Source organism: Solanum lycopersicum, chromosome 8 (genome assembly GCF_036512215.1).
Source record: "Solanum lycopersicum chromosome 8, SLM_r2.1".
In the NCBI taxonomy this organism is placed as follows: Eukaryota; Viridiplantae; Streptophyta; class Magnoliopsida; order Solanales; family Solanaceae; genus Solanum; species Solanum lycopersicum.
Genome location: NC_090807.1, coordinates 1,376,913 through 1,395,649, shown reverse-complemented (window position 1 = coordinate 1,395,649; position 18,737 = coordinate 1,376,913). Strand labels below are relative to the sequence as shown.

The 18,737-nt window shown below is 31.3% G+C and overlaps 3 protein-coding genes and 1 pseudogene across 9 annotated transcripts; 1 reads left to right on the top strand and 3 right to left on the bottom strand.

The window, feature by feature from the left end:
• The first annotated feature begins 1,059 nt into the window (after positions 1-1,059).
• Positions 1,060-8,960, top strand: LOC101251494 (beta-amylase 8). 6 transcript variants are annotated; one of them, XM_069288082.1, is made up of 11 exons: positions 1,060-1,590; positions 3,870-4,094; positions 5,010-5,090; positions 5,297-5,500; positions 5,838-6,032; positions 6,398-6,562; positions 6,899-7,159; positions 7,879-8,085; positions 8,251-8,470; positions 8,564-8,604; positions 8,771-8,960. In XM_069288082.1, exons 1-10 carry the CDS (start codon positions 1,174-1,176, stop codon positions 8,569-8,571), a joined length of 1,983 nt encoding a protein of 660 aa, XP_069144183.1. In that variant the 5' UTR covers positions 1,060-1,173; the 3' UTR covers positions 8,572-8,604; positions 8,771-8,960. The 6 variants fall into 6 exon arrangements, with proteins under 6 accessions (XP_069144183.1, XP_010324503.2, XP_010324505.2 ...); XM_010326203.4 differs by having other exon boundaries at positions 1,068-1,590; positions 5,294-5,500; XM_010326201.4 differs by lacking the exon at positions 8,564-8,604 and having other exon boundaries at positions 1,067-1,590; positions 3,882-4,094; positions 5,294-5,500.
• AAT (alcohol acyl transferase) lies at positions 8,903-11,902 on the bottom strand. 2 transcript variants are annotated; one of them, XM_069287627.1, is made up of 2 exons: positions 10,706-11,902; positions 8,903-9,914 (listed from the first exon to the last, which is right to left on the bottom strand). In XM_069287627.1, exons 1-2 carry the CDS (start codon positions 11,139-11,141, stop codon positions 9,022-9,024), a joined length of 1,329 nt encoding a protein of 442 aa, XP_069143728.1. In that variant the 5' UTR covers positions 11,142-11,902; the 3' UTR covers positions 8,903-9,021.
• A 199-nt stretch (positions 11,903-12,101) lies between these two features.
• Positions 12,102-16,020, bottom strand: LOC101248598 (methanol O-anthraniloyltransferase). The gene is made up of 2 exons (XM_004244633.5): positions 14,852-16,020; positions 12,102-14,184 (listed from the first exon to the last, which is right to left on the bottom strand). The coding sequence occupies exons 1-2, from the start codon at positions 15,287-15,289 to the stop codon at positions 13,279-13,281; spliced, it is 1,344 nt and encodes a 447-aa protein (XP_004244681.2). The 5' UTR covers positions 15,290-16,020; the 3' UTR covers positions 12,102-13,278.
• Positions 16,021-17,991: 1,971 nt separating this feature from the next.
• Positions 17,992-18,731, bottom strand: LOC101248319 (methanol O-anthraniloyltransferase-like; annotated as a pseudogene).
• Between the last annotated feature and the right edge of the window lie 6 nt (positions 18,732-18,737).

Genomic DNA, 18,737 nt, shown 5'->3' with positions numbered 1-18,737 from the left:
TTGAGCAGATTAAGTTATAACTAAAATTTTAGCTCAAGTAATTTTTTGACGGACGAATTAACTCATATATTTATTAACTCAATACAATTTAATTCGTCCAAATTGTAGGAAACACTTGTGCTTTTAGAATATTTTGTTAGAATATTTGATTTGATTTACGGCAAAAATATTGCATTTGATTTATCGTATATGATATTTCACAGTATAAAATTTATTATAAGTTTAATTTTAAGATTCTTTTTATCTCTTCTAACACGGGATTATGTATGTTATCCCATCTTTTATTGAGATAAATTAGTCTAGAAATTATAATATCAAGATAATTTAATTTGTATATCCATGATCCCTGTATATGCATTTTATCTATACATATTTTGTACTCAATCTGAATTTACTAGTAATATTATACTTATTTGTTTGTCTTTGTTTTTCACCTAATATCCGATACTCATGTTGAAACTTGCCTATTCATATCATATCATACTCCCAAATTCCATTGTGAAAGACTTGCTACATTATTATTATTATTATTACGTTTCAAATATATTTCTAAAAGTTAAATTTCACCGCCGAAAATATATATATATTTATTGATGTTTTGTATTTAAAAGGAGAAAATTTTTAAAATGTTTTTTTTTTCCCGTTAAGTAGATTTAAAATAGTCTCATAATTATATAAACTCTTGAGCAATTTTTATTTATTTTAAAAAATTAACAAAAGAAAGCATTAGGATCATTTCAAAAATGACATAATTTTGATAGTTGTTCATAAGAAAAATGCTAATTCATATTTATCAAGAATTAAGTAATTTTAGAATGATGGTTAATTTAACATAATTTTGCCTCTTTTCAAAATTGAAATTAGATGTTTTTATGATTTTGTGTAAGTCGATTTTCCTAAAATGAAAATCTAATTAAATAAATAGATTGTTTAAATGTTAGAATCAAATTAAACTAATTAAGTCAATTTTCCATTTTGATTTATTCAGATTTTCTCGTTTTTTCAATTATAAAATATATCTCAAAAAATATATTAACATAAACTACGTTACAACATAACGCTACCGAATCACTCTCTCCAACTTAAATTTATTCGATTCGATTTGATTTTTTGCGAAAGTTCTAAAATTTGGGACTATAAAAGAGTAGAGGAAATTGAAGAAGACATGCAACAATGAGCAATCCCCATCACCACATTTCGAATACCCAAGATCCGGATCCCCAATTTCCCAACCCGAATGATGATCCAAACCCGACTCACCATCTTCAGCCCCAATCCAATCCCCAACCTCGCCGTCCCCGCGGCTTCGCCGCCACAAGCGCCGCCGCTGCTGCCACCGGAACTATTAATAAGAGCAGAAAAGAGAGAGAGAAGGAGAAGGAACGAACGAAACTACGAGAACGTCACCGGCGAGCAATTACGAGCCGAATGCTTGCTGGACTTCGTCAGTACGGGAATTTCCCACTTCCTGTTCGTGCTGATATGAATGATGTACTTGCTGCACTTGCTCGGCAAGCTGGTTGGACTGTTGAGCCTGATGGTACCACCTTTAGACAAACTCCTGCTCCTGTGAATAATGCTTCAAATATGGTGAGTTCATATTTACTAAAATTACTCTCTTCCTTCTAATTTATGTGTCAAATTTTCACATTTACTACTGAATGGATTTTTAGATGATATTCTTTTGCCAAAGTTTGAATCTTTACAGTTAACCTTTGATAATTTTTGATAGTTTTAGTGTTATATGCAATGCACTTACTGAAACCAATTTGAGAGATAGAAATAGTATTAGTTATTGAAGCATAGAGTAAATTACACTTAATCCATTATATTGCACCCCTTTTACCTCTTCAATGTGATAGATAACCCCTTTGGCCCATGTGGTGTAGTCTAGGTTTCAACAAAGTGGGTAAAACTCTGGGAGATTTGGGGTGGGGGGGGGGGTGTTCAAATTTTTGCAGAGACGAGATGTTAGGTCATTTGTTGCTATCCGCCTAAGCCTTGGTGGGAGAGAGTTACCAGAACTTGTGCAGGGGGAGATAATAGGTATTTGGTGGAATAGGCGAGGTGCATGCAAATAGCTGGACACCGCTCTTATAGAAAAAACATCATAGATTGATATGTCTTTTGTGTTGACGATTGGTCCGAGGATCGGAGACAGACCTTGGAGTCTACTGGATTCAGTATGAGCAAGACTAAGACAAAGTAATTGAAGTGCAAGATTAGTGACATAATTCATGAGGTAGATGTGTTTGATACACAAGTCATCTCCAAATTTCAAGTATCTTGGGTCAACAATACAAGGAAATGAGGAGATTTACTATGATGTTCCATGTCGCATTGGACTGAGGTGGATGTAATGGAAGCTAACATCCGATGTCGTATGTGATAAGAATGTGCCATGAAGACTAAAAGTATGTTTCATGAAGTGGTTCTTAGATCAAGTATGTTGTTTGAGAGGTTTTATAAAGTGGTTCTTAGATCACCTATTTTGTATGAGGTGGAGTGTTGGCTTGTCAATAACTCACACTTCTAGAAGATAATAGTAGCGGAAATAAGGATGTTGAGATTGATATTTGGGCATAGTAGGAGAGATATGATTAGGAATGAATATATTCGGGATAAGGTGGGAGTAAGGTTGCGTACACACCACCTTCCCCAATACCCCACTTGTGGGATTAGACCAGTTCGTTGTTGTCGTAAACAGAATAAATATGCAATAGTATTAATTTAATATTCATGCCTTTGGCTTTTTCGCTTTGTGCGATTTTTTCCTAGAGTTCCAAAATTTATTATACCTTGACCCTTCTTTCAAAGGTGTTACTCTTTGCAATTTTTGAAAATCTTACTTTAGCTTGTCAACATTGTGGACAAGGTTTTTAGTTTTTAGGTCATTCTTCCATATTTCTTGGTCTTCTGTGTTGTGAGAGATGTCACTACATTTTGTCCTTCTGGCATTCCGGTGAATGACTTCTATTTTTCTCCTTGACTCTGAAGTTCATGAGATTCTTTGTGCTATCTAATCCGAATGAAATACTGTTTCCCCAAGCCTTTTAAAGTATTTCACCAAACCCGAAGGTTAATGGGTTAAGTAGAATTTACTCTCGAATGTGAAGTCTTTCCTAGATTACTAATATTTACCCGAAGAAACTGAATTTACTGGAAAAAAGTAAACAGTTAAATTTTATCTAATTTAATAGAGAAAAAAATGTTGGATGATTTTGACAAGTTGCCATCTTGAAGTATACTCCACCAAAGGAATGATTGATGGTGTAATTTGCTGGATGATGAAAAGAGAACTGAAGTTTCTTATAATAATTAGAAATGAGACCTACAAAGTATATGCTATAAAAAAAATAGAAAAAACAAACAAACAAAGAAAAAACAGCGTACAAAGTCTAAATGATGTACCTTATAGTTTGGTGTATGTGGTGCTCTAACTGTAAATGTAATAATTGAGGAGATCATTATTTTCTTTTGTAGAATGTACAAACTAAAAATGAAAATACAACAACCAAACTCGTTTGTTATTACCATTTACCACTAACAGATATTACACTTTGTCTTGGGATTGTAGGTTTCATTGTTAGGTATGTACCTTCAATCAGTCAATGCGTTTGGAAGACTATGAATCCGTTAATCTATGTTTATATGGTCTTTTTAAAGACGTTTCTGAAAATACATTGCTTTGAAATAATACATAACAATTCATATTTTATTTTGGAGTTACTTTGTTTTCACTGCACCTGCTGTTGCAAAGATAACATCTTGTCTCATTCGCATTTGATCTTCTTGATATTCTGTTTAAATATTAAACTGCCAACAAAAATGATGTCTTAATTATCATTATCACTGAATAAATTTCATAGGGGACTTATCAGGTGATGTCTGTTGAGAGCCCAGTTTCTGGCAGTTCCTTTAGAAATTGCTCAACCAGAGCATCTGTGGACTGTCAGCCATCAGTTACTAGGATCAATGAGAGTTTATCGCCAGCATCTTTTGATTCTATTGTGGTCACAGAAAGTGACACGAAGGTTGATAAATTCACAAGTACCAGTCCAATGAATTCTACAGGATGTTTAGAGGCAGGCCAGGTAAATCAAGTTCCTATAAGTTGAGGATGCTGTATATTAAAAGTAATGTTCAACGTGGCTTTGGGGTTTATTATTTATCATGATGTATTCCACCATCTTAAACTTTTCCCATCCTTTCATTAGACTGCAATGTAGCACTGTTAAGTCAACTAATTGAATTGTTTTAGCATAATGAGAACTGATGAAGATACATATTGTCTATTTTCCAAATCAGAGGGGTAGTGGAGAGTTGCTACTATATTGAGTTGTTTAGTATCAGGTTTTATGTTCGTTTGTCTTTGGGAGGATTTTAGATGCATTTTCTTTTCATCCTCTTTCTCTCTCTGTCTCTCTATTTGTAAGTGATGTTGACTGACTTAAATATAATGCAGGCACCTGTGAAATTGATGTTGGATCTGCAGCTCATGTTTTCTTTTTGATTTTTTTTTGGTAGATTGAAGCTACATATGAAGTCATATATGAGGATGCAATTTCTTTTCTTGTTTGAGTCATGCCCGCAAATTCTCAAAATATTTTGTGTCTGTGTTCATGCTACTTAAGCTGCGTCTGAGATGACATAGTTGACGTAATAATTCCTTGTTCCACTTCCGACATATTTATTTGAGTGGTTTTGACTTTTCTCGCAACAACAGTGAAAGATCTTAATGTTGACTTTCTTCTTTTAATATCTCACATTCATTTTGGAAGTTTATTTTGAGATCAACTATTCATGCTTCAAAGACCCTAGTAGTATGATTTTATTTTTTTGAAGAAGTCTAGTAGTATGATTTTATTTCAGCTGGCAGAGAACAGACTAAGTTGTTCTTGATAAAACATGGTTGCTTGTATATTTGTAAGCTATTTTTAAGCGAAGATTGGTATACTAGATACATTTATTCTCCCATCGGAGGATATCTAACAAGTTATTTGTTGCAGCTCATGCAAGAACTTCACTGTGGGGAGCATGGAGGTAGTTTTTCAGAGACTCAATACGTCCCTGTTTTTGTTATGCTTTCTGTAAGCAGCTTTTTCCTTAATGTATTTTTGTTCGTCATTACACATAAAAGGAGGATGCCAAGCTTTCAGATTTCTCCCTCATTTTAATTGTGTTTCCATGTTCACCATTCAAAATGAAACATAATGGAACAGTTGACATCATATCTATACACATTACATTTTCATTCTAATTACCCATACTTAGATCATGTCTTTGTTTGTAGCAGAGTGGTGTAATCAACAATTTCTGCCAGTTGATGGATCCTGATGGTGTTAAACAGGAGTTGCAACAGCTTAAGTCTTTGAAAATTGATGGTGTTGTGGTAAATTGCTGGTGGGGCATCGTTGAAAGCTGGGTGCCTCAAAAATATGAGTGGTCTGGCTACAGAGAATTGTTCAAAATAATCCGTGATTTCAATATGAAACTACAGGTTTTAAACCACTCTTTGTTTATATTATACTCTTATTGATTCGTCAAATTTCTAACGAGTCTTATACTAGTCATCCTTTGGTGGAACGAACCCTGGCCTTACTGCTTTAGTCATTTGAGTTTCTTACTAGCTATTCATTCGTACGATGCCTCATTACATCTATATTCTGGAATAGTACTCCCCTCACTCCTTGAGGAGAAAGTAATTGAACCAGAAAAAAGTGCATTAATATACGTTCCCATTTTATGTTTGCATTAGGACATTTGTTGAGCTTATTTAGGCTATTTATGGACGGATTCCCAATAATAGATATGGTATTTCTTCTTTTATCCACAAGGTTGTAATGGCATTTCATGAAAATGGAGGAAGTGATACCGGTGGCATGTTCATATCCCTTCCTCAGTGGGTTCTGGAGATAGGCAAAGACAATCAGGATATATTCTTCACAGATCATCAAGGAAGAAGGAACACAGAATGCCTATCCTGGGGCATTGACAAAGAACGAGTATTAAGAGGTAGAACTGCCATCGAGGTATTAATTTTTCTTTTTATTCCTTTCAAATGAGCAAAGCTAACATTCCCTGATTCTTTGAAGGGAATATCTCTCTTATACATATCATCCAATCATGTAAATTGTACTGTCAACTGGATAATGAATAATTTGTATTTCGGAGGAACTTCCACAAGATTAGTTTTAGAAGTGAAAAGTAATGTGGCTTTTGTTAATAGAAGTCTGATTGATGTATCATTTCCTACATAAAAGAGTGTATTCTCCCCTTGATTGCCTTTGCTGATGCTGAGACGAAAGTGAAAACTAAAAAGAAATAAAGTGGTATTGTCTAAATTGTAACTAAATATTAGTTATTTTGATCACTAGTTTGAAATCCAAAATTGCAGGTTTACTTTGATTTGATGAGAAGCTTCCGCACTGAATTTGATGACTTGTTCACTGATGGTCTAATTTCTGCTGTTGAAATTGGACTTGGAGCTTCTGGGGAGCTAAAGTACCCTTCCTTTTCTGAAAGGATGGGATGGAGGTATCCTGGTATTGGTGAGTTTCAGGTATCTGTTATAGGAATGCTATGATATATGATTTGTTACGTAATTTGGTCATATTTCTTGGTCTTCACCAACTATAGTTTTAGAAAACAGTCTTATCTTGTTCCCTGAGTTTGTTTGATATTTTTGGTGTACTTGAAAATGCGTAGTCTGAGTCTGACACTGAATGGTTCTTCATTTAACCTAAGTGGATAGTTTTTGTATAATTTAATAGCGTGTTTCCCTTTAAAATTTAAACTAGATAACTATTATAATGGTGTCCTGAACATGAATTTAAAACCCTTTTTATTTTATTTGATTGTCCCCCCCTCTAATTGGCTTCAACTTTTTCTGTTTCAGTGCTATGATAAATATTCTCTGCAGAATCTTCGAAAAGCTGCAACATCAAGGGGACACTCTTTCTGGGCCAAAGGTCCTGATAATGCTGGTTTTTACAATGCTAAGCCACATGAAACTGGATTCTTCTGTGAGCGAGGTGATTATGATAGCTACTATGGGAGATTTTTCCTCCATTGGTATAGACAGGTCTTAATAGATCATGCTAATAACGTTCTCACCCTGGCAAGTCTTGCATTTGAGGGGATACAAATTGTCGTGAAGGTATACATATGGGCCTAAATCAGCTCGTTATACTTTCTTACTCCTGTTTTGCTCTTTTTTTTTCTTTCTATTTATTAATTTCTATTCTTTTCATCTCCAATAGTTCAAAATTGGTAGTTTATGCTCTTAGCTTCCAACTCGAGAGCCTTTCTTTACTTTGGATCACTTTGACCAATAATAATACTAAAGTAGCAAAATTATAGTAGGTCAAAATATTTAAGATGTTTCTGGTCAAATGTAAATTGGATTGACCTTCATGAAGTGGAATTGATAATACCTTCTGGTTCAGTTCGGGGGAGGGAGGGAGGGAACAACAACCTACCCAGTGCAATCTCACAGGTCAGGTCTTGGGAGGGTAGAGTGTATCGGACTTACCCCTACCTCTTGGAGGTAGATATGCTGTGTCCAAAAGACCCTTAGCTTAAGTAACACATCAAAAAATATACGGAAGTAAAGAAGACATGACAGATAATAGAGGAAGTGTTAATAAAGCATTCAGGAAAAATGAGCATGATAAAATAATGAAACACTGCACTTGTAACATATTTCCTTTGAGTTATTTGTTGCTTTTCAAATTGATTTAGCTGGTGCACATTGATGGTGTTCTAGGTAGTTGAACAAGTGTAAATGTTCGTCTAAAAGACTGACAGTATCCTAATGAACAACTTGGATAGAGGCATACTTTTTCCTGGTGAATTAGATTTCTCTTTTTTCTGCAGATTCCATCAATTTATTGGTGGTACAGAACGAGCAGCCATGCTGCAGAGCTCACAGCTGGATATTACAACCCAACGAACCAGGATGGCTATTCTCCAGTGTTTGAAGTTCTCAAAAAGCACTCTGTAACAATAAAGTTTGTAAGCTCAGGGCTTCAGGTTCCAGAAACTGATGACGCGTTAGCAGATCCAGAAGGCTTGAGTTGGCAGGTTATTGGCTTCTTAACATTCCTCCGAGAACTCTCTTAAAGAGGCAAACAGAAGAAGTTTGATTCGTAGATACACCCCTCAGGGCATATCACTCAGAGAGCAGTGAAGCCCAGGTTCATTTTTCCTTTTCTTGCGTCTTAAACACTTTCCTGTACGTTTCTGCAGATAATAAATTCAGCATGGGATAAGAAGATCACTGTTGCTGGTCAGAATGCATTTCCGTGCTATGATAGAGAAGGATTTATGAGGCTGGTTGAGACTGCAAAGCCTAGAAATGATCCTGATCGTCACCGTTTCTCTTTTTTTGCATTCCAACAACCATCGCCTTTGGTTCAGAGTGCAATATGTTTCTCGGAACTGGACTACTTCATCAAATGCATGCACGGTATTGTTTTCTAGATATTCAATCTCGAAACTAGCTTCAATATGTTATCCCAGTTCTTTTCTTTAGGTAATTACCATCTTTTTTTGGGGGTAGGGGATTGATTACAAGATGGTGAAATCGAACTCACTAACAAGGTGATAGTTCAGATAACCAGCCAACCAGCTAAGCGACTAAGATTCCTCCAACGCAAACGTTTTATTAGTTTATAGTCATGAATCTTACTAAATACATTGATATACAAAATGTTTGAGTTTTCTGAGCTCTCACTAACTTGTTTTGCATTCTTGTTTCTATTTTCAGGAGAAATCAACAATGTGGAATCTTAAATCATCATAGAATCTTTGCTTGATAAGTACTTCAAAACTTTTTTTCCTTGTACTTATCCAAATATGTGTGTCCAATTTATGTAAATTGTAAATGGAATTCAGTTGATTTATACATAAAACTAAGTCACCATTATTTATACAAACAAGTTGTTTATTTTTTCAAACACTGTCACATAAATTGAAACAAAATACTAAAATACAGGTACTTTCAAATAGGAAAAAGCCTTATATATTTGAAATTATGACTCTGAAAGTCATGTTGTAGATATCTTGAAGTTTTTTCATGGCCAATGGAGGTAAACTTATAGCTATCAAAACACCTTTTTCTCCTTTGTCATTTTTAACAGAAACACCAAAACTAATGAAAGATATAGCCTTTAAGATCCCTCCAAAAATGGGGTTTCCCCATCCAAAATCAAATTCATCAAATCCAATATATCTATTATCTGAGACCAAAAAATTCCAAGATTTTGTTAACTCTGGTCTCCCTTTAATAACCATTAAATCTATCAATGATTTGATGTATTCTTCATTTATATGATCTTTAACTTTCTTGATCAATTCAACTGCATATGTCACTGGATTTGAACATAACAAACCTGCTTTTGATACAACAACTGGAGTAATAAACGCATTCCCATAATAACCAATTGGTAATTCAATGTTGAGTGACTTTTTTCCACGTATATTAATAACGTATGTCAAACGAACAATTTCATCAGAGTGCAAATTAAGAGCAATGGTACGACATTTCCATAAAAATGCCATTAACAACTCGAATTTTGTACATTCATAATTTGGAGGAACTTGATTTTTAATGACTTCCATCTCCTCATTTCCAAAGAAAAATGATTGTTGTATCAACTTATCTTCCATAGATTCCCACGCAATTTTTGATTCAATTTCCTCATCAAACTCATGATGAATACATGTAATACTTGGTGATGATCTAGCACTTAGGAGATGTCTTTCCCATACAGGCAATATAGAAGGTGTTGAAGCTCCTTGAATTAATTCACTTAACGCATTTAGAAACATTTTGAAGCCATAAGCATCCATCATTGTGTGATTAACTCTAAATCCAACAGCAAATCCACCACAAGTAAAACGAGTCACCTATTCAAAGAGGTATATATATATATATATATATATATATATATATATATATATATATATATATATTAGTCTAAGAATTTAACCATTTATAGAAAGAGTATGATTAATATATAACTTGAATAAAGAAGGTAGAATGCTTGGTCTATATTCATTTTATTATTAAAATATTAAGTGCATCAGTTAGTGGTATAACGTATGGTAGAAGATGACTATTTGTTCTTGTAACTCATGTAATATCTATCACATTTATCTACCGATCGACATTACTACCCCTCATTCCACCTTAATTATATGGAAGATGTCTTCAACTATAAAATATTGGTGTTTCTTTCTTTGTGAAGTATCTCAAGAAGATGAGACCTAATGTAAGAAAAGATGAACAATTTATATTGAGGTTAGTGTAGTGAAAGAGAGAATTGAGACTACAAAGAAAATATTCCGAAGTATTCAACTATCTATATTCACTGTGTATATGTTTAAGGAAGACGTTCTTTTCGTGAAACTTTTGACTTTTCAATTAATCCGACGTTGCTTGAGTTGTACACATCGTTGGGATGTTGTATTCTGGAGGAGACAAGTCAAGAGCGATACTGCTGAATCGGTGTAGATTATATCGCAGTGAGCTTGCATCTCCTTAAAAGAGAGCAAAATATCCGCGTCTCCACCTAAATAATTATTTATTCACTTTATGTTATTTTATTTACAACTGTAATTTATTGTATTTATGGTACAGATATATATATTACAACAACACTTGTCTTTTGAAAGAGAAAAAAGATGAGGATATTTAACTGAATTAACAAAAGAGGAGAACCAATAATTCCATCAGAACCATGAACATTACGAAGTAGTAAATCCAAGTATGGACATGGTGGTTTAATAGATTCACCTAATTTTTCAAGCTCTATATTAGCATCACCTTCGATAAACAAGACTCCTTCACCATTACAATTTACCATAAGCTTTCTATTAGGCCCTTCAATGAGTCTACCAGCTAATGGATAGTAAAACACAAGTGTTTTAGATAATCCATCTTTGATAATTTTTGCTGGATCTTTACCTTTCATTGAAGAATTGTATTTGTAAAACATTAGTATGGGGATTTGGAATCGAATAAACCCTTGATCATCTATTTCAGAAAGACGTTTTGTCTCATGAGGTGTTACACTTGATGGAACTACTAGTTTTGGCTTGTGGTAATTTATTGAAATTGGTAGAGTATTTGCCATTTGTGATATACAACAAAGAGTAGTGTATGATGAGGGTAATAGAAGTATGTATTGTGAATTAGATTTATAGAGGGTCAATGTATCAAATAAATATCAACCTTCAAATTTTTTACAAATTTTTATTGATGTTGATTTTATAAGGTATTAAAAGATGGGAGATACAAAAAATAAAAATTAACTTATATATGTATATCTTTCACTATCAAACTATGCATTCATGAATTGACCATTTTAGCTTTATTCTTTATAGGCTTAGATTTCTCTATCTTATAGGTTGAAAATGTTATAGTTTTGCTTCAATACTCTTTTTTTTGCTCAATATTTGCTAACATTTCATGCTATGTCATTGTAACACCTAGGACTTCGAGAGAGACTAGAGTGAGTTAACAGGCCAGGGACCCTTCACGAAACCCTAAACGAGCCGTTTAGGGCACCTGAAATTTAGTACGGATCCCTAGATGGTTTTTTTACAATGTACGGGCCGTATAGGTAGGGCAATCTTGAAAGGTTGTTAGAGTATACATAAGATAACAAGTGGTGAACCATATTCACATTATCAATCGTCAAAACTCTTTTATAGGTTTTTCAACTTTCCAACAATGTATGTCACCTAGAAATTTAAAATTAGAGAATTATAAAAAAAAAAAAGGAAGTAAAAAAATAAAGAAATTGATACGTAAGACAAGATTATGTTCATATTGTATATTGATTCTTTAGTTGTCTACCATGGCAAGATTGCGTATTGTTTCTTATAATGATCTTTGCTCAATTAACGTAGAATTCACATTATCTTTCTTTTATCTAAAAATTTAAATGTCAAATCAATCAAATTTATACTTTAAATTTAATATTTCGTAAAAAAATTTAAAATTCTTGAATACACAACATGACAAGTTAAATGAATCGGAGGAATTAAACGTACACTTGATGATTTCATATTAAGTTTAAATAAGTAAAAGGTTTTTTTTTTTTTTTTTGCATTTTGTGACTTGAAGTTAAAGTTGCGTAATACATAAGTGTTCAAATATTCTTTAATTTTATTGTCTTGTCTATGAAAAATATAAATTAAAAATTAATAAAAAGATATTCTTTTTTAGGCTAACTAAAAAAAATAAGATAAAATAAATTGATGCGGAGAAAGAGTATATGTTAATTTCATACTGTACATTGATCCTTTATCTAAACTTTTTTTTATACTATATCTCTTTTATCTAAACCTTTTTTTATGTGTATAGTAGAAGAGGAGTTAATATATTGCGTATGATTATTTAATTAATAGTTATTTTTATAGAAACTTATTTTGAGAAAAGATCCATTATGATTTTGTATAAAGTATGACTCGTTTATGTCATTTTCGTTTTAAAAAAGGTTCACTCATATCAATATTTATTATCTGAAAATTGTACTTTCGATTTCGCAAAATTATTTTTTACACATGATCAATAATAGTTTGGCCACATAATTAAATAAATCATTTTTAAAGAGGAAAAACTAAAAATATGCTATCGAACTTTAAAAAGACATAAATAAGCCTTTTCTCAAATAAAAATCGCATAAATAAGTCAAACTTTAAATTAATAACATAAAATAAACGAAATTTCTTAATTCAAAAAATAAAATAAAAATACTTTTCAATCAAACATAAAACATATAATTAGATTTCTAAATATCATACATCATTTACAAGTACTTTTTAATAAGAAAATGATGAAATATTACAAGCTCCATAATTTTAATTTATTTCACTTTTACATCCTTTAAATTATGTTGACTTCTTCCTTATTTTCTAAAGTCATTTCATAGACAACTTCTTGAAATTTTTTCATGGCTAATGGTTAATAAAACACAAGTGTCTGATATCACAAGGTTGCGTGTATGATCTTTGAAGGATCTTTACCTTTTATTAAAGAATTATATTTAAATTAACAACACAATAATAAGTAAATAACCATTGTCTGATATGACAAGGTTGCGTATGATTTCGAATTCACATTATTGATTTCTTTTTAAAATTTTATACACTATCAAAAACGTAATCACATGATGGACAAGTACATTCTAATAGAAAAATAATCGAACATATAGTACCATCTCCATATATAATTTTGATTTAATCATTGATGAATTCAAAATTCATCTACATCTTTGAAATTATGTTGGTTCCTACATTTTTAAAATTCATATTATACACAATTTTTTGAAATTTTTCCATAGCCAAAGGAGGCAAACTTATTGCTACTAAAATACCTTTTTCTCCCTTTTCATTATTAATAGGAATACCAATACTAATTAAAGATATTTTTTCTGAAACCCCTCCAAATATAGGTTTTCCCCATCCAAAATCAATTTCATCAAATCCAACAAATCTATTATCTGACACAATAAAATTCCATGATTTTGATAACTTAGGTCTTCCTTTAATCACCATTAAATTTGTCAATGATTTTATGTACTCTTCATTCATATCATATTTAAGTTTCTTCACCAATTCAACTGCATATGTCAATGAATTTGAACATAATAATCCTGCTTTTGATATCGTAGCTGGCGAAATAAACGCGTTACCATAATATCCGGATGGTAATTTATATTTTTGTAATTTTCCACGTATACTAACGAAGAACGTCAAACGAACAATTTCTTCAGGGTGCAAATCGAGAGCAATAGTACGACATTTCCATAAAAATGCTACTAATAACTCGAATTTTGTACTTCCACAATATGGAGAAAGTTGATTTTTAATAGCTTCGATCTCCTTATTTCCAAAGAAAAATGACTGTTGTATCAACTTGTCTTCGATTGATTCCCATGCAATTTTTGATTGAATTTCTTCATCAAATTCATTGTGAGTACATGTAATACTTGGTGATAGTGATGTAACACTTAAGAGATGCCTTTGCCATATAGGTAATATAGAAGGTGTTGAAGCTCCTTGAATTAATTCACTTAATGCATGTAGAAACATTTTGAAGCCATAAGCATCCATCATTGTGTGATTAACTCTAAATCCAATAGCAAATCCACCACAACTAAAACGAGTCACCTACACATAAATGAAGGTCAATTATATTGAAAAAAAAGAAGAAATTATATATGCGCAAAACAAATCTCGAAAAACCATGCGTAAAAAATACAAGTAAGAAAAAACACAAAGCTTTAACGTGGTTCGATCAATCGACCTATGTCCTACAAAGGAGATGATCAATCCACTATATGTATGAGAGTCTCAACCAATTCACTCTTGATACAAGTAGGTTCACAAATTCTCCTCCATAACCGAAACTCTCAAAAGTCTAGGACTATATTGTGAATGCCGGTTAAGTTAGAAGGAAGTTTTTCTATTTATAGAGTCCTACAAGAAAAAGATTACCGAAATATGAAGATTTTATGTTTTCCTTTTAGAAAAAGGAAAAAACCTATTTATGGTAAAAAAATATTAGTGCAAATAATACCCGCTATTAACAGAAGTTTCGAAAGAAAAAAGACGATAGATACTCAAAACCCTAGGACTATATTGAGAATGCTAATTAAGTTAGAAGGAAGTATTTCTATTTATAGAGTCATAGACCTGTTTTTACAAGAAAAAGATTAGCCAAATATAAAGAAAAATCTATTTATGGTATAAAATTCACGGTAAATAATACCCAACATAATTATCAGAAGTTTCGAAAGAAAAAAGACAATAGATATAATTCAAGTTGATTGTTTACCTGAACTAAAAGAAGAGGAGAACCAATAATTCCATCAGAACCAGGAACATTATGAAGTAGTAAATCCAAATATGGACATGGTGGTTTAATAGATTCACCTAATTTTTCAAGCTCCACATTAGCATCACCTTCAATAAACAAGACTCCTTCACCATTGCAATTTACCATAAGCTTTTTATTAGGCCCTTCAATGAGTCTACCAGCTAATGGATAATAAAACACAAGTGTTTTAGATAATCCATCTTTAATAATTTTTGCTGGATCTTTACCTTCCATTAAAGAATTATATTTGTAAAATATTAATATGTGATTGTGAAAACGTGTACTCCCTTGATCATCTATTTCAGAAAGATATTTTGTCTCATGAGGTGTTGTTATTGTTGGCACTACTAATTTTGTTTCTTCATATGTTATTGAAATTGGCATAGTGTGAGCCATATGGATTCAATTGTAAGCATTTGACAAATATAATTATTTAGATTTATATAGTCAAGAAAAAATGTAATGCAACATAAATATGTGGTGATGGAAAAGTTGAACTCTACCATTGGCTTAAGTTGTGGAGTTGGTTGTTAAACCCAAAAGATAAAAAAAAAGTACAAGTGATTTTTACGAGAGTTGTTGAAAGTCATCAAACACCACCCAACCATAATAACTATGATAACCTATTTTTTACTTGTGATTCTAGCATGATAATTTACAAATATATATAAAAAAAAATTAATCGAACCGCATTGATACAACTAACAAAGAGAAATCGAGATGATAGAGCGATGTAAAAAAATCTAACCAAAAATATAATAATTGCAAAATTAGTATGATAGTAAATTTTATAACATAACAGGTCGAATCATCTCAGTGACACCCCTACACTAAGATTCAGTTCCAATAATAGAAAATTTACTTTGATTTGATTCAACTTGAGTTTAGTCTGCATTGTTATATTTTTTTAATCAAGTATGTATTATATTTTTCTTTTTAATTAATCTTAATATAGTTATACAAACATCCTTATTATTTAGAAACAATTTCAACTTCAAATTACTTTCTTATTTTAATCTTTATAAAATCATTTTTCACTTACTTAAATATGTATGACATATTTTAAAATTTGTAAAATAATTAAGTTTTTGTTTTTTATACTTCATGTTTGGAAAAGGATGAGCATGTTCATCGATCCTCCATATAATTCACAAGATGTTAGGCTTATGTCCCTCTCTTGTACGACTACCATATATGTGTATGGCTCTAATTAAACACACATTATTAATTTTCTTTAGCCTCACTTCAAATGTTTTTTATTTAAAAAACATTTTTCTTTCATTCTCTTTCAAACTCAATGATTTGGATAGTTTTATGCAAAAAGTTGTTTGATTATACAAACATTAATTCCTTCCATGTTTATTATTCTCCCTGTAGTTTAAAAATATTTATATATTATCTCACTAATTAAAATTTTTATACAAGATTACGATTCAGATGTACCTAGATACATGTATTTTAACTATCAAATACATTCCCAATACAACATCATAGTGAGAGAGGCGATTGAGATAAGAGTTGGTTTAATCTCAATTTAGCCCATAATATTACATTTTTTATTCTCAATTTATGTATCATACTTTTCTTTTAATCAATCTTAAAACGACTATATATATTTATTTAGAAAAAAAAAGTTTCACTTTTAAATTATTTCTCATTTTAATCCTTAATAAAATAATTCATAACTCACACGAATATTTATAACTTTATCAAATTTTAGAATTATTTCCGAGGGGACATATATATATATATATATACGTGGCTCTAAACAAACATACTCCAAATGTCTTTTTCAGAAAACTTATCTCTTTTCTTTCACTAAATGAAAATTAATGATTTTTTAAAATCAAATTTACGTGTCATATTTACTTTTTTTTTTTAATCAATATTAAAATAGTTAGGGTTATATCCCTGTCTTGTACTACGTTGTTGCTGATTAATCGACACATATGGCTCTAATTTAAACACACATTATTAATTTTCTTTAGCTCTTCTTCAGATGTCTTTTTTCAGAAAACATTTCTCTCTCTCTCTCTCTTTGAAACTCAATGGCTTGGATAGTTTTATGCAAAAATTATTTGATTTATATAAACATTCCTTCCATATTTATTATTCTCCCAATAGTTTGATAATATATATACATATTATCTCACTAATAAATAATTTCATACATGCATTTTAACTATCAAATACATTATATGATACATAATCATAGAGAGAGAAAGAGGCGATTAAGATAAGAGGAAAGTGAGGGAGAAAGTCTGTATACGAATCACACTGGATATATATATATATTTGGATCCAATATACATTCCAGACACATTAAGAACTTCAGAAACAAAGGGACTAAGGGAGAAAGGGCATGATATAAATGTTATAAGATAATCGGTTATACATGTTTATTTAGAAAAAAACTTTTTTAATTTTAAATTACTCCTTATTTTAATCCTTGATAAAATAATTTACAATTCACACAAATATTATTAAATTATTTTAAATTATTTCTTTTTCTCTTAAATTTCGTGTTCAGAAATCGAAAAATGAATGAGGGGACTACATATGTATGGCTCTAAACAAACACACTCCAAATGTCTTTTTCAGACAACTTTTATCTCTCTTTCTTTCACTAAAAATGAAAATCATTGATTTAAAAAGTTTGTTCTTTACTTAACCCTTCAACATCAATCTTTTGACAATGTGGATTGGTCGTTAAACCAAAAGATAAAAAAGAAAGGGGTAAAACTTATTCGGCATCACGTATTTATATCAAGTCAATACATACATTTCATGTGTTTGAATTTATAATTCATTTTGCTTCATTAAATCACATAAGAATGAAAATTGCATCGCTTTGATTTAAACACTCGATATAAATAAATTTTTTTCCATAAGAAAGTATAAGCGATTTTCATAAATATTACGCTTATGTTTTTAACTAACACAAAAGGTAACATATTGATGGCATGTCACATAACATCCACCTAAGTGAAATATCAAGAAAAAGTTTTAACTAGTAACAAACTAAATGATATCGAACTTAAATTTCATCTCCAATCGAATATAAAACAAATACATTGATTTATAAATTTGAAATTATGTTAACTCCTTGAAATTTTTTCATACCAAAGAGGAGGCAAACTTATAGCTATCAAAATAACCTTTTCTCCATTTTCATTTTTAATAGGCACACCAAAACTAATTAAAGATACAGCTTTAGGAACCTCACCAAATATAACCTCACCAGACCTATTATCTGAAATAATGAAATTCCATGATTTTGATAACTCTGGTCTCCCTTTAATTACAATTAAATCTGTTGCTGATTCAATGTAATCTTCATTCATATGATCTTTAAGTTTCTTGATCATTTCAACTGCATATATATGTCGATGGATTTGAACATAATAATCCTGCTTTCGATAACGCAGCTGGAGTAATAAATGCATTCCCATAATATCTAGATGGAAGTTCAAAGTTGAATGACTTTCTGCGTATATTAATCAGATATGTCAAATGAACAATTTCTTCAGGATGCAAATCAAGAACAATTGTACGACATTTCCATAAAAATGCCACTAATAACTCGAATTTTGTACATCCATAATTTTGGAGGAAGATGATTTTTAATGAGTTCCATCTCCTTATTTCCAAAGAAAAATGATTGTTGTATCAACTTGTCTTCAATTGATTCCCATGCAATTTTTGATGCAATTTGCTCATCAACTTCATTGTGAGTGTATGGTGATGATCTAGCACTTAGGATATCCCTTTGCCATATAGGTGATATAGAAGGTGTTGATGCTCCTTGAATTAATTCACTTAATGCATTTAGAAACATTTTATA